The sequence below is a fragment of the Podarcis gaigeae genome, assembly GCF_964106915.1.
Source record: "Podarcis gaigeae genome assembly, chromosome: 1".
Lineage (NCBI taxonomy): Eukaryota > Metazoa > Chordata > Lepidosauria > Squamata > Lacertidae > Podarcis > Podarcis gaigeae.
Window position 1 is genome coordinate 117008475 of NC_139678.1, and position 13254 is coordinate 117021728.

Sequence of the window (13254 nt, forward strand, 5' to 3'; positions counted from 1 at the left end):
GGAGGCAGAGGTGCCGGGGATCACAAGCGCTGTTGCACTCATGCCCTGGTTGCGGGATTCCCATTGGCATCTCAATGGCCACCCTGAGAACAGGGTTCAGGACTATATAAACCTTGGCTTGATCCAACAGGGCTTTCCTGAGCATGGGGAAAGTGGCTTGCAAAATACTTGCAGTCATTCAGAGCTTTAGGCTTAAGGCAGATGTTCCATCCATACTGGTTAATCTTGCTCTAGGAATGAGATGGCTTGAGAGTTTAGTTCCACCATGAATGATGCTGGAATGATTAATACTCACAGGCTCCCATCTTATGTACTCTGACCTGGGAGTAAGGGAAAGGACCCCTGGATGGTTAAATCCAGTCAAAAGTGACTATGGGGTTGCGGTGCTCATCTCGCTTTCAGGCTGCGGGAGCTGGTGTTTGTCCAAAGACAGCTTTCCGGGTCATGTGGCCAGCATGACTAAACTGCTTCTGAAACAACGAGACACCCTGGTGGAAACCAGAACACATGGAAACGCCGGTTACCTTCCCGCTGCAGCGGTACCTATTTATCTACTTGCACTGGCATGCTTTCAAATTGTTGGGTTGGCAGGAGCAGGGACCGAGCAACAGGCGCTCACCCCGTTGCGGGGATTCGAACTGCCAACCTTCTGATCGGCAAGCCCAAGAGGCTCAGGGGTTTAGACCACAGCGCCACATGCATCCCTGACTTGGGAGTAAATCCCAAGACAGAGTAGGACTTAATCCTGAGAAACGCAGCACAGCATTGTAACAAAACGAATAAAGTGAGAAAGACCTAAAGCTCCCAAGAGTTGATTCTCCCTTCTTGACTTTCTTGCTTAACTTCCGGGGGTTTCTTGTCAGAGAGGGTCCACTGATGGATGTGGTACTTCAGCAGCTACCTGACCACGCCAAGCGTTGATGCCAGCCTTGCTGACCACCGAATTAGGTGTCTAATATGTTTTCATTGTTTTAAAAAAAATAATAATCAAAAAGGATATTGAGCCATCAAAGCCGGACAAAGCTGATTATTTGGCATGAATATGCAATGCATCATAACAAAATCAAGTACACCAGCATCTGTGAAAATCAAAAGTAACAGAACGTTATACTCCTGCATGCCAATATAATTTCCCACCACTGCAAAATATATTGTTCCCTCCTCTGTGGTAAACAGCACAAAAAGAGTTATACCAGATGTGTTTTGCACATTAAAAGCAATTAATTAACAGCGCGATCCTAGAAAAGTCTTGTCAGAAGCAAGTCTCTTTGAGTTCAGTAGGACTTGCTCCCAGGTCCAATACTCAATGTACTTAAACCCCACTGAGTATCGTGGGACTTATATCTGAATAGACATATAAAATTGCACTGTAAATTACAGTAATTTGTCTTGGATCCTAAGAAACTGCAAGGATCATTCTGCTTGCAAAATGGGGCTTTCCTGTCTGCTCCCTTTTATCTGCACACAACAATTGTTTCCAAAAAACTTTCTTCCTTTTGCCTTTTTAAGGGCAACACAAGATGGCAGGCAGTTTTTTGAAATAATTAGCCACCGGCTTTGCTGTTGCTATGCCATGGGTTGCTTGTAAGTATTTTACAGAGCTCTAGCTAAAGATGTCTCTGACTAGGAGCTGGGAAAAGAGGGCACAGGAATTTGGGGAATTAAACACAGACACAAGGTCCAGGGAGTGGATTGTGGAAGCAGAGGCTCATGAGACAGATGGATGGAGGAAGTAGAAGCAAATTAAGGGTGGCAGGGAAGAAAGTGGCAAGGAAATGAGGAACTTAGGAATAGGAGGAAGAGCAAGGAGGCTTGTATGTTGTTAGCAGGGAGTTAGGGGACAAGCAAAAGAACCTGGGATGATTGGATGTATGGGCTAGATATATGAAGGAGCAATATATAGCTCCAGTGTTTGGAAGTGACTTTCATATGTTTTTAACCAATCAGTCAAATCTTTCATGGGAAAAAATGACTCATTTTAATCCTGGATATTTTCCCTGAAATCAACCGGCTCAGATCAAATTTATGTGGTCCCCCAATGCCCTCTAGCGCAAAAGGAAATGTATTTCAGTGGAAAGTGTACAAAAAATGATGGCTGTTTGCCAGGGCATTGTTTTCACTGCTACTATGCAAACAAACTGATTAAACAAAACAAAAACAAATTCAAAATAATGCAAAAGGTGGGGTGGGGGGCAATCAGTGATTGCAGATGTTTGTGATCTGACAAGCAAAGAGAGAAATGTTGTGGTTCAAATTTCTAGTTGCCTGCTAACAAATGGAATACTGCCCCAAGATATTTTGGAAAAGGGCTGTTTCAAAATACTTTTCAAAAGTGAAGTTGTACTGGAAGGTTTTGGAAAATAAAACAAAATGTCCCTAAGAGAAGCTGCAAAGTTGATGCTAGCCCTCCCTTACTTTTTAGGGCATCACCGAAAGGTTGTTTCAATGTTGTAGATCTTTCTAACACACACTGAATGCAACAGCGACACTCAGTACAAAAGCAAGACCGAGCTGCACTCTCGGCCAAAGAATCTGGGTGCTTAAGCCCCAGTTTAAATCGAATGACTGCAGTTTGGAAATGTCGGATTGCAGCATTCACTTTTTACGTTGATCTACAGCTGCACCGACATCTTTATTTCAACATTCTACCTGTTCCTTCGCTTAACGCTGATTCGAGACGCATTGTTTCGAGGAAGTGTTCTAGAATTTTCTCGGGCGTTCCTGACATCACGATATACCTGAGTAAAGGAAGAAAAGAAACAGTGACCTAAAAAACTACTCTGAGCTTGTTGAAAAGAGAAGGTGAATAAGAGTGTAACAAAGCACACACGCACACGCACACACACGTGTGCGTGTGTGTATGTAAACCTTTAGCATAGGAAAGATACTCAGTGTAGAATATCTTTACATCTTGATTGATTTTAGCATGCGTTTTGCAATATGATATGCTTGCAATATGACCTGTTTTAGTAGCTTCAATTTAAAAAAAGGGCCAAAAAAAAAAGACAAGTGAGTTGTTTCTACAGGAGAGGGGAACAGAACTGCCAGCAGAGCAGTGGAAATATGGGACGCAATAGCGACACCCAAAAACAAGCACTTGCCACTAGACAATTTGAGTGGCAGCCATTCCCCGCTGGGGCTAGTAGGGTGGAGGTGGAGCCAATGACAGACAGAGCCAACTCATTCTAGCTCTGTCCTCATCTTCCTCTTTCTACAAGAGGCAACACTGAGACTAAGGAGGAGGAGGAGGAGGAGGAGGAGGAGGAGGAGGAGGAGGAAGCTAGCAGGCTGTGCTGCCCCTTGGATGGGCAGCATGTTAAGGCAGGTAGTTGGTTGAGGGGCAGATTGAGGCTGGTGGGCTGGTGACCCATTTGTTCTCAATCAGCCAGTCTCCCTCCACATGACAGTCTACAACAGTCAAGAGGAGAGCCAAAGCATGGTCAATATGGCCGTTGGGTCAGTTGGGGTGGGAAACAGGCACATTTAGGAACAGGGCCAGCTCCTTTGCTCTCTGGACTTAAAGGCAAGATGGCGCACGAATGCACACACACACCAACCACCATTCTACATACAGAAGCAGACCAGGCTGGCCACTGAATCTTACTGCAACACTGGGAACGGGACAGTGCCCTCCACCACTGCCAAGGGCGGCAGACAAACCTAGGGGTTGCAGAACTGGCCACACGGCACAGTCCTGTCCTCCAGCAGAAGTGCACAACTGGGGGTGGGATGGGGGAATCTCAGGAGGAATGACGGGGGTGGGGGTGGAGGCTCCCACAATTCATTCACGAACGGACACCCAGTATCCGACACCTGAGGCCGCCATCTCACTTTGCCTCATAGTCAAGCTAGCCTTGATCAGAATGAAGTTCCTTGTGATGGGATCCAAGCCATGACATTTGCTTGAGATGCTTCATGTGTGGTCATCATCCTACGTTACGCATTTGTAAGCGTGTTTGATTTCTTTCTCTCTCTTTTCACCCCAATGCTCTGCGATGGCCAATGGCAACAGCTAAGATGTGATCCCAAAAGGGAGGAGGGGTGGGTCATGTATGGAGTTGCCTCTTGCCTCTTGTAGCGTTTGAATTATGAGGGGGAAGGTCCTTAGGAAATCTGTACCTTCTCCCCAAATTGAGCCAGCTGGCTCGTATCCCCAAGTAGCCCTCGAAAAACGGTAGCTAAGGCAGCCATCAGGAAAGAAGCTAACAGGCCCCATTTGTTACTTCTCTGAGCATCAAACTATTGAGGTTCACTGAAAAATAGGAACTTATCTATTAAGCTTTCCTATTTCCTTCCGCAGTAAATGGGTTTCTTTTAGTGAACCTCTTGGTTCTTCTTACAACTTTGCATCATTTTACCGCGCTCAAGTATAGGGGGAAATCTAGGAAACTTCCCCCTAAAAAAAAGAAGAAAAAAGCTCCTGCTGAGAAATAAGTAGTGGAGCTGAGCTTCTGGGAGCTTCTCCTTACTTTGAGGACTGGCCATCATACGGTTCTTTTACCTGCCAGCCCTTTGGGAAGAGCTGCATTGATGTCCCAAGAATGCAAAGCCCTTGTTAAGCCAAGTGCACAGAGAGATACTTGCAGAGATACTAACTGTGTGTCTTGGGGAGTGAAGCAGAGAAAGAGAGAGAGAGAGAGCTTGCTGTACTTTCAATATGAAAGTGGAAACGAAATTGTGGAAGTGGCTTGCGGTGCCTGGAGACTAGTTGGCAGCAGAACTCTGCAAGAGATCAGACGGCAAAGAGAAGATGTGTTTGCCCGTAAAGGGAGAGGGGCATAGGGAGTGTTTCACAGTGGGCTCTGCTAGCAACATCCCTTTGAACACTGCAAGAGAGATGTAGCATTGAGGAACATGGAACAGACCCAAATTGCATCTCAGGTCATTTGTTCCCAATTCTTAAGCCTTTTCCAGCCTTTGCCATTTCCCAAATGAAAGAAGCCAGTTCTGGACACTGGTGCCTTGTGTACTGGGAACAATTATCCCAGAGACATGAAAGCTGCTTATGATTACTCATAGGCACTTATAGGGTCTACTATATGCCAGGCATTGTATAGGGATCTGTAGTGATGTGCCCCAAAATGAGAGCCAGTGTGGTGTAGTGGTTAAGAGTGGTGGACTCGTAATCTGGGGAACCGGGTTCGCTTCCCCGCTCCTCCACATGCAGCTGCTGGGTGACCTTGGGCTAGTCACACTTCTCTGAAGTCTCTCAGCCCCACTCACCTCACAGAGTGTTTGTTGTGGGGGAGGAAGGGAAAAGGAGATTGTTAGCCGCTTTGAGACTCCTTAAGGGGCATGAAAGGCGGGATATCAAGTCCAAACTCCTCCTCCTCCTTCTACCCTATTTTCCAGGGACAGTCCCAGATTTACAGAAGCTGTCCTGGTTTCTGATTTGATCCTGGAATGTCCTGCTTTTCCTTAGGACATTCCTATTTTCATTGGAGAAATGTTGGAGGGTATGGAGTTATGCAACCCCTAAGCCAAGGGGAGATAAGTACCTATGCATCCTTTAAAAGACCTCTGAAGGCAGTCCTTCAGTACATCCTCAATTCCTACCCTGCAGGAGTTGGGCCAAACAACTTGATGCAAGGGGACTAACGAGATAGATGTGCACTTTAGGAATTGGAAATAAAAATAATAAATTATCTTTTCTTAATAGCAAAACCAATGCGGTTTTAAAAGCTTTTTTTATCAGTAATTACTCTGCTCAGTAATAACATTCCTTATGGCCTGTGAACAGATTTTGCACGTGGGGACTATTTACAGCGAGACCTGCCTAGAGTTGATTTTTGACAGCTAAAGGGCCACAGCTAATGCGTTTGCAAGTTGATATATGTTGTGCGCTACAGGGCATGTGACCAGCTGGTGATATCTTTTCAAATGCGACATAATGCACTCTTTTCAAAGGCAGGAAGAAAAGACTATTGGCTAAATAAAACCATTTGGAAGCGTTAATCATAGTCTTGCATCAACACCGTGGAATTAAATCATACTTGTGCTGAGGAGGCTGCGAGTTTCCTTGATTAGGAGCCCTGTTTCCTGCTGGGATCTTCTCGAGTACCAAGACATCTTGGTCATGTTCCTTAAGTCTGACTGTGTTTGCTTCGACATCCTGAAAGATGATTTTTAATCATTAACACGCCAGATAGAAACAACTTGGTAAAAAGCCGTGCTGCAAATAAAAATTAAAAGGCCGTTGATGTATGGTTTTATACACCTAGAGGTGAAAGAAAAAGTATGGGGCCCCCATCCCGGGAAAGATAGCTACCCTTTAGTGTTATTGGCATCTGTGGGGCAAGTTCTATGAAACTTGCAACTACCGTATTTTTCGCCCTATAGTACGCACTTTTCCCCCTCCAAAAATGAAGGGGAAATGTGTGTGCGTCCTATGGGGTGAATGCAGGCTTCAGGAAGCTCTGTGCAACCCTTGGGAGACCGGCGCGACTTCGCGCCGGTCTCCCGAGGGTTGCGCAGAGCTGCCTGCAGTCCCGGGCTTCGCGCAGCTCTGTGCAGCCCTAGGGAGCCTGGCGCGAAGGGATAACGCCCAATGCCTGAGCCAAGGTCTACCCACATCTGAAATATAATAAAGTTGTGGCCAATTTAATCCCATAGCACGTTGTCTTGAGTCGTTATTCCACATGACGGGGGGGCGCCCGGGATCTGGGGGACTTCACATGTCCACGCAATGGTTAAGAGTGTTGGATTATGACCTCGGAGACCAGGGTTCAAATCCCCACTCAGCCATCAAGCTCATTGGGTGACATTGGGCCAGTCACAATCTCTCAGCCTAACCTCCATCACAAGGTTGTTGTGAGGCTTAAATCAGGAGGGGGAAAACCATGTGTGTCACCTTGAGCTCTCTGGAGAAAAAGGCGGGATATAAATTCAATAAACAAACAAACTTCTCTTGGGTCATCAGGACTGTAGATCACAACATTGTGTTCGGTTAGGTCGAAATTTAACCAACCTAAGCTGCTTTCTCTACTTCCTTTATCTATCCATGAATCTTCCTGCATTACAGCTGAAGTACTAAACACATTCTTTTTATCCAGACTCCATAGAAAATTAATCCATTTCCCCAGATCTCTTTTCTCATGGTTCAAAGGGAAGGCTTTGCCTTAGGTTCCTTACAATACTTCAACTAAATCCTTCCCCCCCCCAGTACAAAACTGGATTCAGATACCTTACTAATGCTTAACCAATTATGAGTAGTACTATTAGCACTATACTACTATCACTACCACTACTACTAGTAGTAGAAGACTGAGAGCCTATTCCAGTCATAATCATTCTCTCCACAGCCAAGTGTAAGCACAATGGTTTTTGCAAAGTTCAGCAGTGTGCTCCACAGCATACAACACCCTCTTTCACCACTGTTTTTACACCAGCAGTGGTGCAACAGCTGCCAATGATCGCTTACGTCTGTGCACAGATGAGCGAAGGGACCTCGGGCGTGCGGAGACCTGAAGGGAGAGTTGCGAAGCGTTCACAAGAGCTCTAGTGCAAGCTCTTAAAAGTTGGGCAAACTCTTAACTTACCCGCAGTATCCTATTAAAGTCTTCCTTGTCGACTCTCAAGAAGTGGCAGTTATCTTCTCGCAGAACAATGGAAGCAGCTCTAGGAGCATCGTTCACTAATGCTAGCTTGCCAAAATCATCGCCTTCGTGTAGGGTACATACCACGCCCTAAAAACAACAAGAAGAAGAAGAAAAACACATTTACACAGAGAAACCGTAATTGGGGAGTTTGTCCCATTGACGCTCCATGTGCAAACACAGGATTTCTAAGCCAAATACTATAACAAATGTATCTGGCAGGAAATTTAACAGCCAAAATAGCGATGAGAAGACAATACATAGCAGCTGGTTATTACTAATGCTACAGAAAGGCAAGGGCAAAGAAAGAATGGGGTTTGTTCTCTGAAATTTGTTTCAGAGACAGACAGACTTCTGGCTCTGCTAATGGTGGCAACTTTCTTTTTTTTTTCTTTTTTTATAAAGTCAAAATTTTTAAATCAAGTTTGTTGAACAATAGACTGCCAGTTTCTGATGTGTATTCTTGCCTGCTATCAGACTGTACTGTTAAGTCCCATTTGTTATAATGACAAGAAGAGTTTTTAATTGTATCTAGTTTTTCCTTAACACCAAAGAAAATATTGGGCTTATTTTATTAAAAAAATATCTTATGCCATTTTTTCCCTTAAATATGTCATCAGAGTGGCTCACAGCATGCAAATGGTAACATAAATTGCAGCATAACTTCAGGTTTAAAAGGAACCACAGTTGTTTGGGTTGGACGGATGAAGCTGCATTATGCTGACAAGAGACATGGATCTAACCCAGATCCATCTATTCTGGCTACATACTAGGAATGGGGAATTCACTCACAGGCTTTTCTAGCTGTTGCGTACGTCCCCTAAATCCGTTTTTGGGGTTCCCACAGAATAAGGGAGGGTGCAGAGATGCACAGGGAAAGAACAGGGAGGAGAGGTTATACTGGCTAAGCTGACATCCTTGTGCTAGTGGATATACCGTATTTTTCCGTGTATAAGAAGCCCCCATGTCCCTCTTTTTCGGGACTCCTAATTGAGAAAATGGGGGAGAGATTGCCCAGACTTGTTGAGCTTTTTTTGGGGTGGGGAGCCAAAAATCGCTCACCTGCAGGACCGCCACAACCAATCACATGCACATCGACGAAGCCACCAATCATCTGCACACTCAACAAAAGCAACCACCAATCACCCGCAAAAGCACTGCTGACAATCTCCTGCTTGCGGCAGCTACCAATTGCCCATGCCAACTCTCCACTATCCATGTATGAGACGGCCCTCCATTTTTAGCATATTTTTAAAATAAAATAACCTCGTCTCATACACAGAAAAATACGGTATTTGGCTGGATACTGCCCATTGCTTCCACAGTAGAAAACAAACATTTTCACAACACACATATGACTGCATGCGCACATACAAGCTGTGATAATTTTAGGCACATCCAAATGGCAACCATTTTATGCTGGCGTTCCATTCCGGGCATCACCTGTACATGAAATACGAGAAATACTAAGAAACTTAAAACAGTACCTTGCCATAAATGACTACATTGACTGATCCTTTCAGAATAATGTACCAAGAAGTTCCTTCTTCTCCCTGATTAAATACTGCAGAAGAGAGAGAGAGAATAATGTAAAGTGGCCAGGGAGGAGAGGCAGTAATGAGATTTATTGACTGAGAAAAGAGGAACATTCAACACCTTAAAAGCACAACAGGGGGTGGAATCCACAGAAGATTGAAGTACTGGGGTTCTGAGGTGGTAGAATGCAAAGCACAAACAAGATACAGTCATACCTCGGGTTACAGCCTCTTCAGGTTGGGTTTTTTCGGGTTACACACCCGCCAAAACCCGCAAGTACCAGAAGGAGCGTCTCCACCCCCATCATTCTGCCCGGACGCTGAGATCCAGCGCCGAGGACCTTCTGGTGGTTCCCTCATTGCAAGAAGCAAAGCTACAGGGAACCAGGCAGAGGGCCTTCTCAGTAGTGGCGCCCGCCCTGTGGAACGCCCTTCCAGCAGATGTCAAAGCGATAAACAACTACCTGACATTCAGAAGACATCTTAAGGCAGCCCTGTTCAGGGAAGTTTTTCATGTGTGACATTTTAATGTATTTTTGGTTTTTATGGAAGCCGCCCAGAGTGGCTGGGGAGGCCAGATGGGCGGGGTATAAATAATAATAATAATAATAATAATAATAATAATAATAATAATAATTATTATTATTATTATTATTATTATTATTATTATTATTATTCCGGGTTTCGACGGTCGCACATGTGCAGAAGCACTAAATCACGCTTTGTGCATGCACAGAAGCGCTGAATCGCAACCCGCGCATGTGCAGATATGCCACTGCGGGTTGCAAACATGCATCCCTCATGGATCACGTTCGCAACCCAAGCGTCCACTGTACTTCTTCTGACAACAGCTGAGTATTCAATGTTCCAGTATGTAAAAGCTCTCTGGGAGAATAAAACTAACTAATGTTTGATGTTTTCTTGTGTTCTTAATATTTTGTTGGGAGCTGCCCAGAGTGGCTGGGGAAACCCAGTCAGATGGGTGGCATATAAATATCATCATCATCATCATCACACCAGGAAGTAGGTTCAGCTAGAACCTCTCTCCCTGATTTTCCAAGACTTCTTCCTTGAAAGGACTTTTCTTTTTTGCATGGGGGAGCATTCAAAATCACCCCCCCCCCATTTGAAGTCTGAAATGGTACGATCCATTCTGCTGCATGTGCAGTCCCAGCTTAACAATGCTATTTCCAATCAAAATTATTTGGAAGTATGCACTATGAAGATCCCTATGACATACTACCAAATAAATATGGATGGAATAAGCATCCTGTTTTGAAAAGTGGGCATTTACAATTCACTCTCACAGAGAACAAAAAGGGACTATTGACTCCTTCCCTGTGATTAATAAACACCCGAGTCCTGTATAAATAAATTCATCCCATACATAATGGGATTTATCCTGGGCTTTTTTTTTCAGCGGAACTCAAGAGAAACTCCATTCCAGCACCACTCTGGTGGATGCCATTGTCCTTTGTAAGAGAATGAGGGAAGCGTTCATGGTGAGTTCTGGCACTGCTTTTTCTAGGAAAAAAACCAGCACTGGATTTTGTCCAAGGTTGAGCATGCAGAAGACAGCTCATGCAACACATCTCTCCTTACCCTCTTCCCTACAGCCCCTCGTAACCCACCTCCAAACTCTCTCCAGAGGGTTTTGAGGAGATCTGCCAAACTTTGTGGGCTGTGTTAAACAGAACTGCAATGGAAGTGGGGGGCAGGGGGTGGAATTGTCCAGAATCAGGTAAAAGACTCTTGAGCTCAGCCAATCAGGTTAACATGGGATACACAACCCCAGTACAAATGGCCCAGCAAATCCCTTAAGGTTTTGTGCTTCTTCTTTTTTTGCCCTCGGGTCCTGAGTTTTCAACTGCAGTGCCAAAAGCAATTAGGTCAATACAGTTAGCTCAAGTGTAAACCTGTGGTAAAATTAATTTCACTTACAGACGGTTCCTGCTTTGGGATGTGACTCAAACACTAGAACACCTGCTAGCTCCCGCTTTACCTTGAAGCAAGACAAACAACAAGCATTATAGTTTTGTTTTTACATCCTTGACTTGTGTAGTTATATATCAACTCATAGGAAGGGTGGGGGAGGGTTCGGAAGGGAACGGGTGCCAAAACAGTCACAGAAAGCAGCGTTGAGCATCTTCGTCAGTGTAGGGTCACTATTGCATCTGCAGTGGAATGCAAAGAGAGTATGAGAAGTCATGCAGAAAGTACATGACTCTCTAAATAATTTGGTAGGATTTAGCAGAAAGTAGCAGACAGCAGTCTGACATAGTGCTATGGGATGAACATAATCAAACCCAAGAGCATACAAATTCCTTGTATAGATGCAATTATATGGAGGACACCACATGCCCACCCAGTCACTCTTATATATGGCTGGGTTTTGCTTTGCTTTTGAAGTATATTCTGCAACGTGTCATTGCAACAACAAGACAGTAATGGTGGATATTTACTAGCCTGTTCGCACCTAATTCCGCTTTATAAATTGTTCTGCAATCCTTCCCCAAGGGTTATTGCTGTTGGGACACTGTGGCACTATAATGCAACAAAACTCATACAACCCCAGAATATTTGTGATATATAAAAAGTGCTGGGGTTTCAACAGGTAGTAACGGGACATGAAACGATGGGAAATGAAGTGGTAAGTCTGCCCTGAAACTTATTTTTCAAGTGCAAATAGTATTTAAAGTGTGATTGTGTGTAACTGCCCAGATACCATCATGAGCACAAATCATCATGAATGTGTAACAAAATGATTGGCTGGGACAGAGCTTGTCCTCACAATCCAATATTATGCCCCTTTTGTACCTGTATAGAGGGAGGCATCGCTCAATTCTACAATTCTATTTATTCATTTATTTATTTGCCATTAAGGGTCACAAAATATAAAATGCTCACTGTTGTTGAAAGATGAGACAAAGCTTTAATGTGCAGAAGTTCTTCATATATAATTTCTAGGTCATCGGCAGTTCTCTGGCCAGGCCTATGATAAAGCATACACAAATATTACAAACTGAGTAACAACAGAATATCACAAACTAAATTTAAGTGAACTGTTTGGCCATATTTGTTTGTGGTCTTATATTTATATTCCACCTTTATTTCGTCAAAGAACCCAAGGTGATATATATGTAGCTACAGGAAGTCAGCTGTCCAGACAATGATCAGATCCAGCCCTAATCAACTTCTACAAGATGGCAGCTTTACCGGCTTTCAGACCATACTACCTGGCCATAGTTAACTGATTTAAAAACGAATTGCTTCCATACAAGGGCATTTTGCAGTCTTGCATATTCTTCAAACAGATTAATTGTATTCACACACTGTATTCACCAAAGCAAGGCAAAGGGTAAAGGGACGCAGGTGGCGCTGTGGTCTAAACCTGAGCCTCTTGGGCTTGCTGATCGGAAGGTCGGTGGTTCGAATCCACACGACGGGGTGAGCTCCCGTTGCTCTGTCCCAGCTCCTGCCAACCTAGCAGTTCGAAAGCACACCAGTACAAGTAGATAAATAGGTACCGCTGTGGTGGGAAGGCAAACGGCATTTCTGTGTGCTCTGTTTCCGTTGCGCCAGAAGCAGTTTAGTCATGCTGGCCACGTGACCCAGAAAACTGCCTGTGGACAAACACCAGCCTGAAAGCGAGATGAGCACCGCAACCCCATAGTCGCCTTTGACTGAACTTAACCGTCCAGGGGTCCTTTACCTGACCTCACCAAAGCATCCTCCAAAATGATCTCTACCTGGAATCAGATAACTCCCACCTCTCCATAGCTAGGGTAAGGAGTTTTGGGCTTACTGCCTTAACGCGGAGAATACCTGTTGCTAAGGAACCACAGCAGGAGAGGACCATTGTGTTATGTCCTGGTTAAGGGCTTCACAAAGGCATCTGATTGGTCACTGTGGAGAAACAGAGTCCTGGACTAGGTAGGTCTTTGGTCTACTCTAGCAAGGTTCCTTTTACATTCTTACAGGGCGCTTTTCTCTCCATCTCTCTCTATTAACAAAAACTCTGCAAAATGGCTGACTTTGCTTTGAAATGCTTCAAAACTCAAAAGAAATTTTCTCATCGTCCTGGCCAGAAGAGTCACACTAAATAGAGGTGTGTTTGCCATCTG

General features: G+C 44.4%; 1 protein-coding gene across 5 annotated transcripts in view; it reads right to left on the minus strand.

Moving 5' to 3' along the window:
• The window catches only part of RAPGEF4 (Rap guanine nucleotide exchange factor 4), a 168627-nt gene that overhangs the window by 43228 nt on the left and 112145 nt on the right, over window positions 1-13254 (minus strand). For all 5 annotated transcript variants that reach the window (XM_083706177.1, XM_083706179.1, XM_083706178.1 and 2 more), the window contains 7 exons: window positions 12038-12122; window positions 11072-11132; window positions 9083-9159; window positions 7539-7685; window positions 5994-6112; window positions 2650-2738; window positions 1001-1079 (listed from right to left, as the gene is read on the minus strand). In XM_083706177.1, the coding sequence (XP_083562303.1) occupies window positions 1001-1079; window positions 2650-2738; window positions 5994-6112; window positions 7539-7685; window positions 9083-9159; window positions 11072-11132; window positions 12038-12122 (657 nt within the window). The remainder of the gene's footprint in view (window positions 1-1000; window positions 1080-2649; window positions 2739-5993; window positions 6113-7538; window positions 7686-9082; window positions 9160-11071; window positions 11133-12037; window positions 12123-13254) is intronic.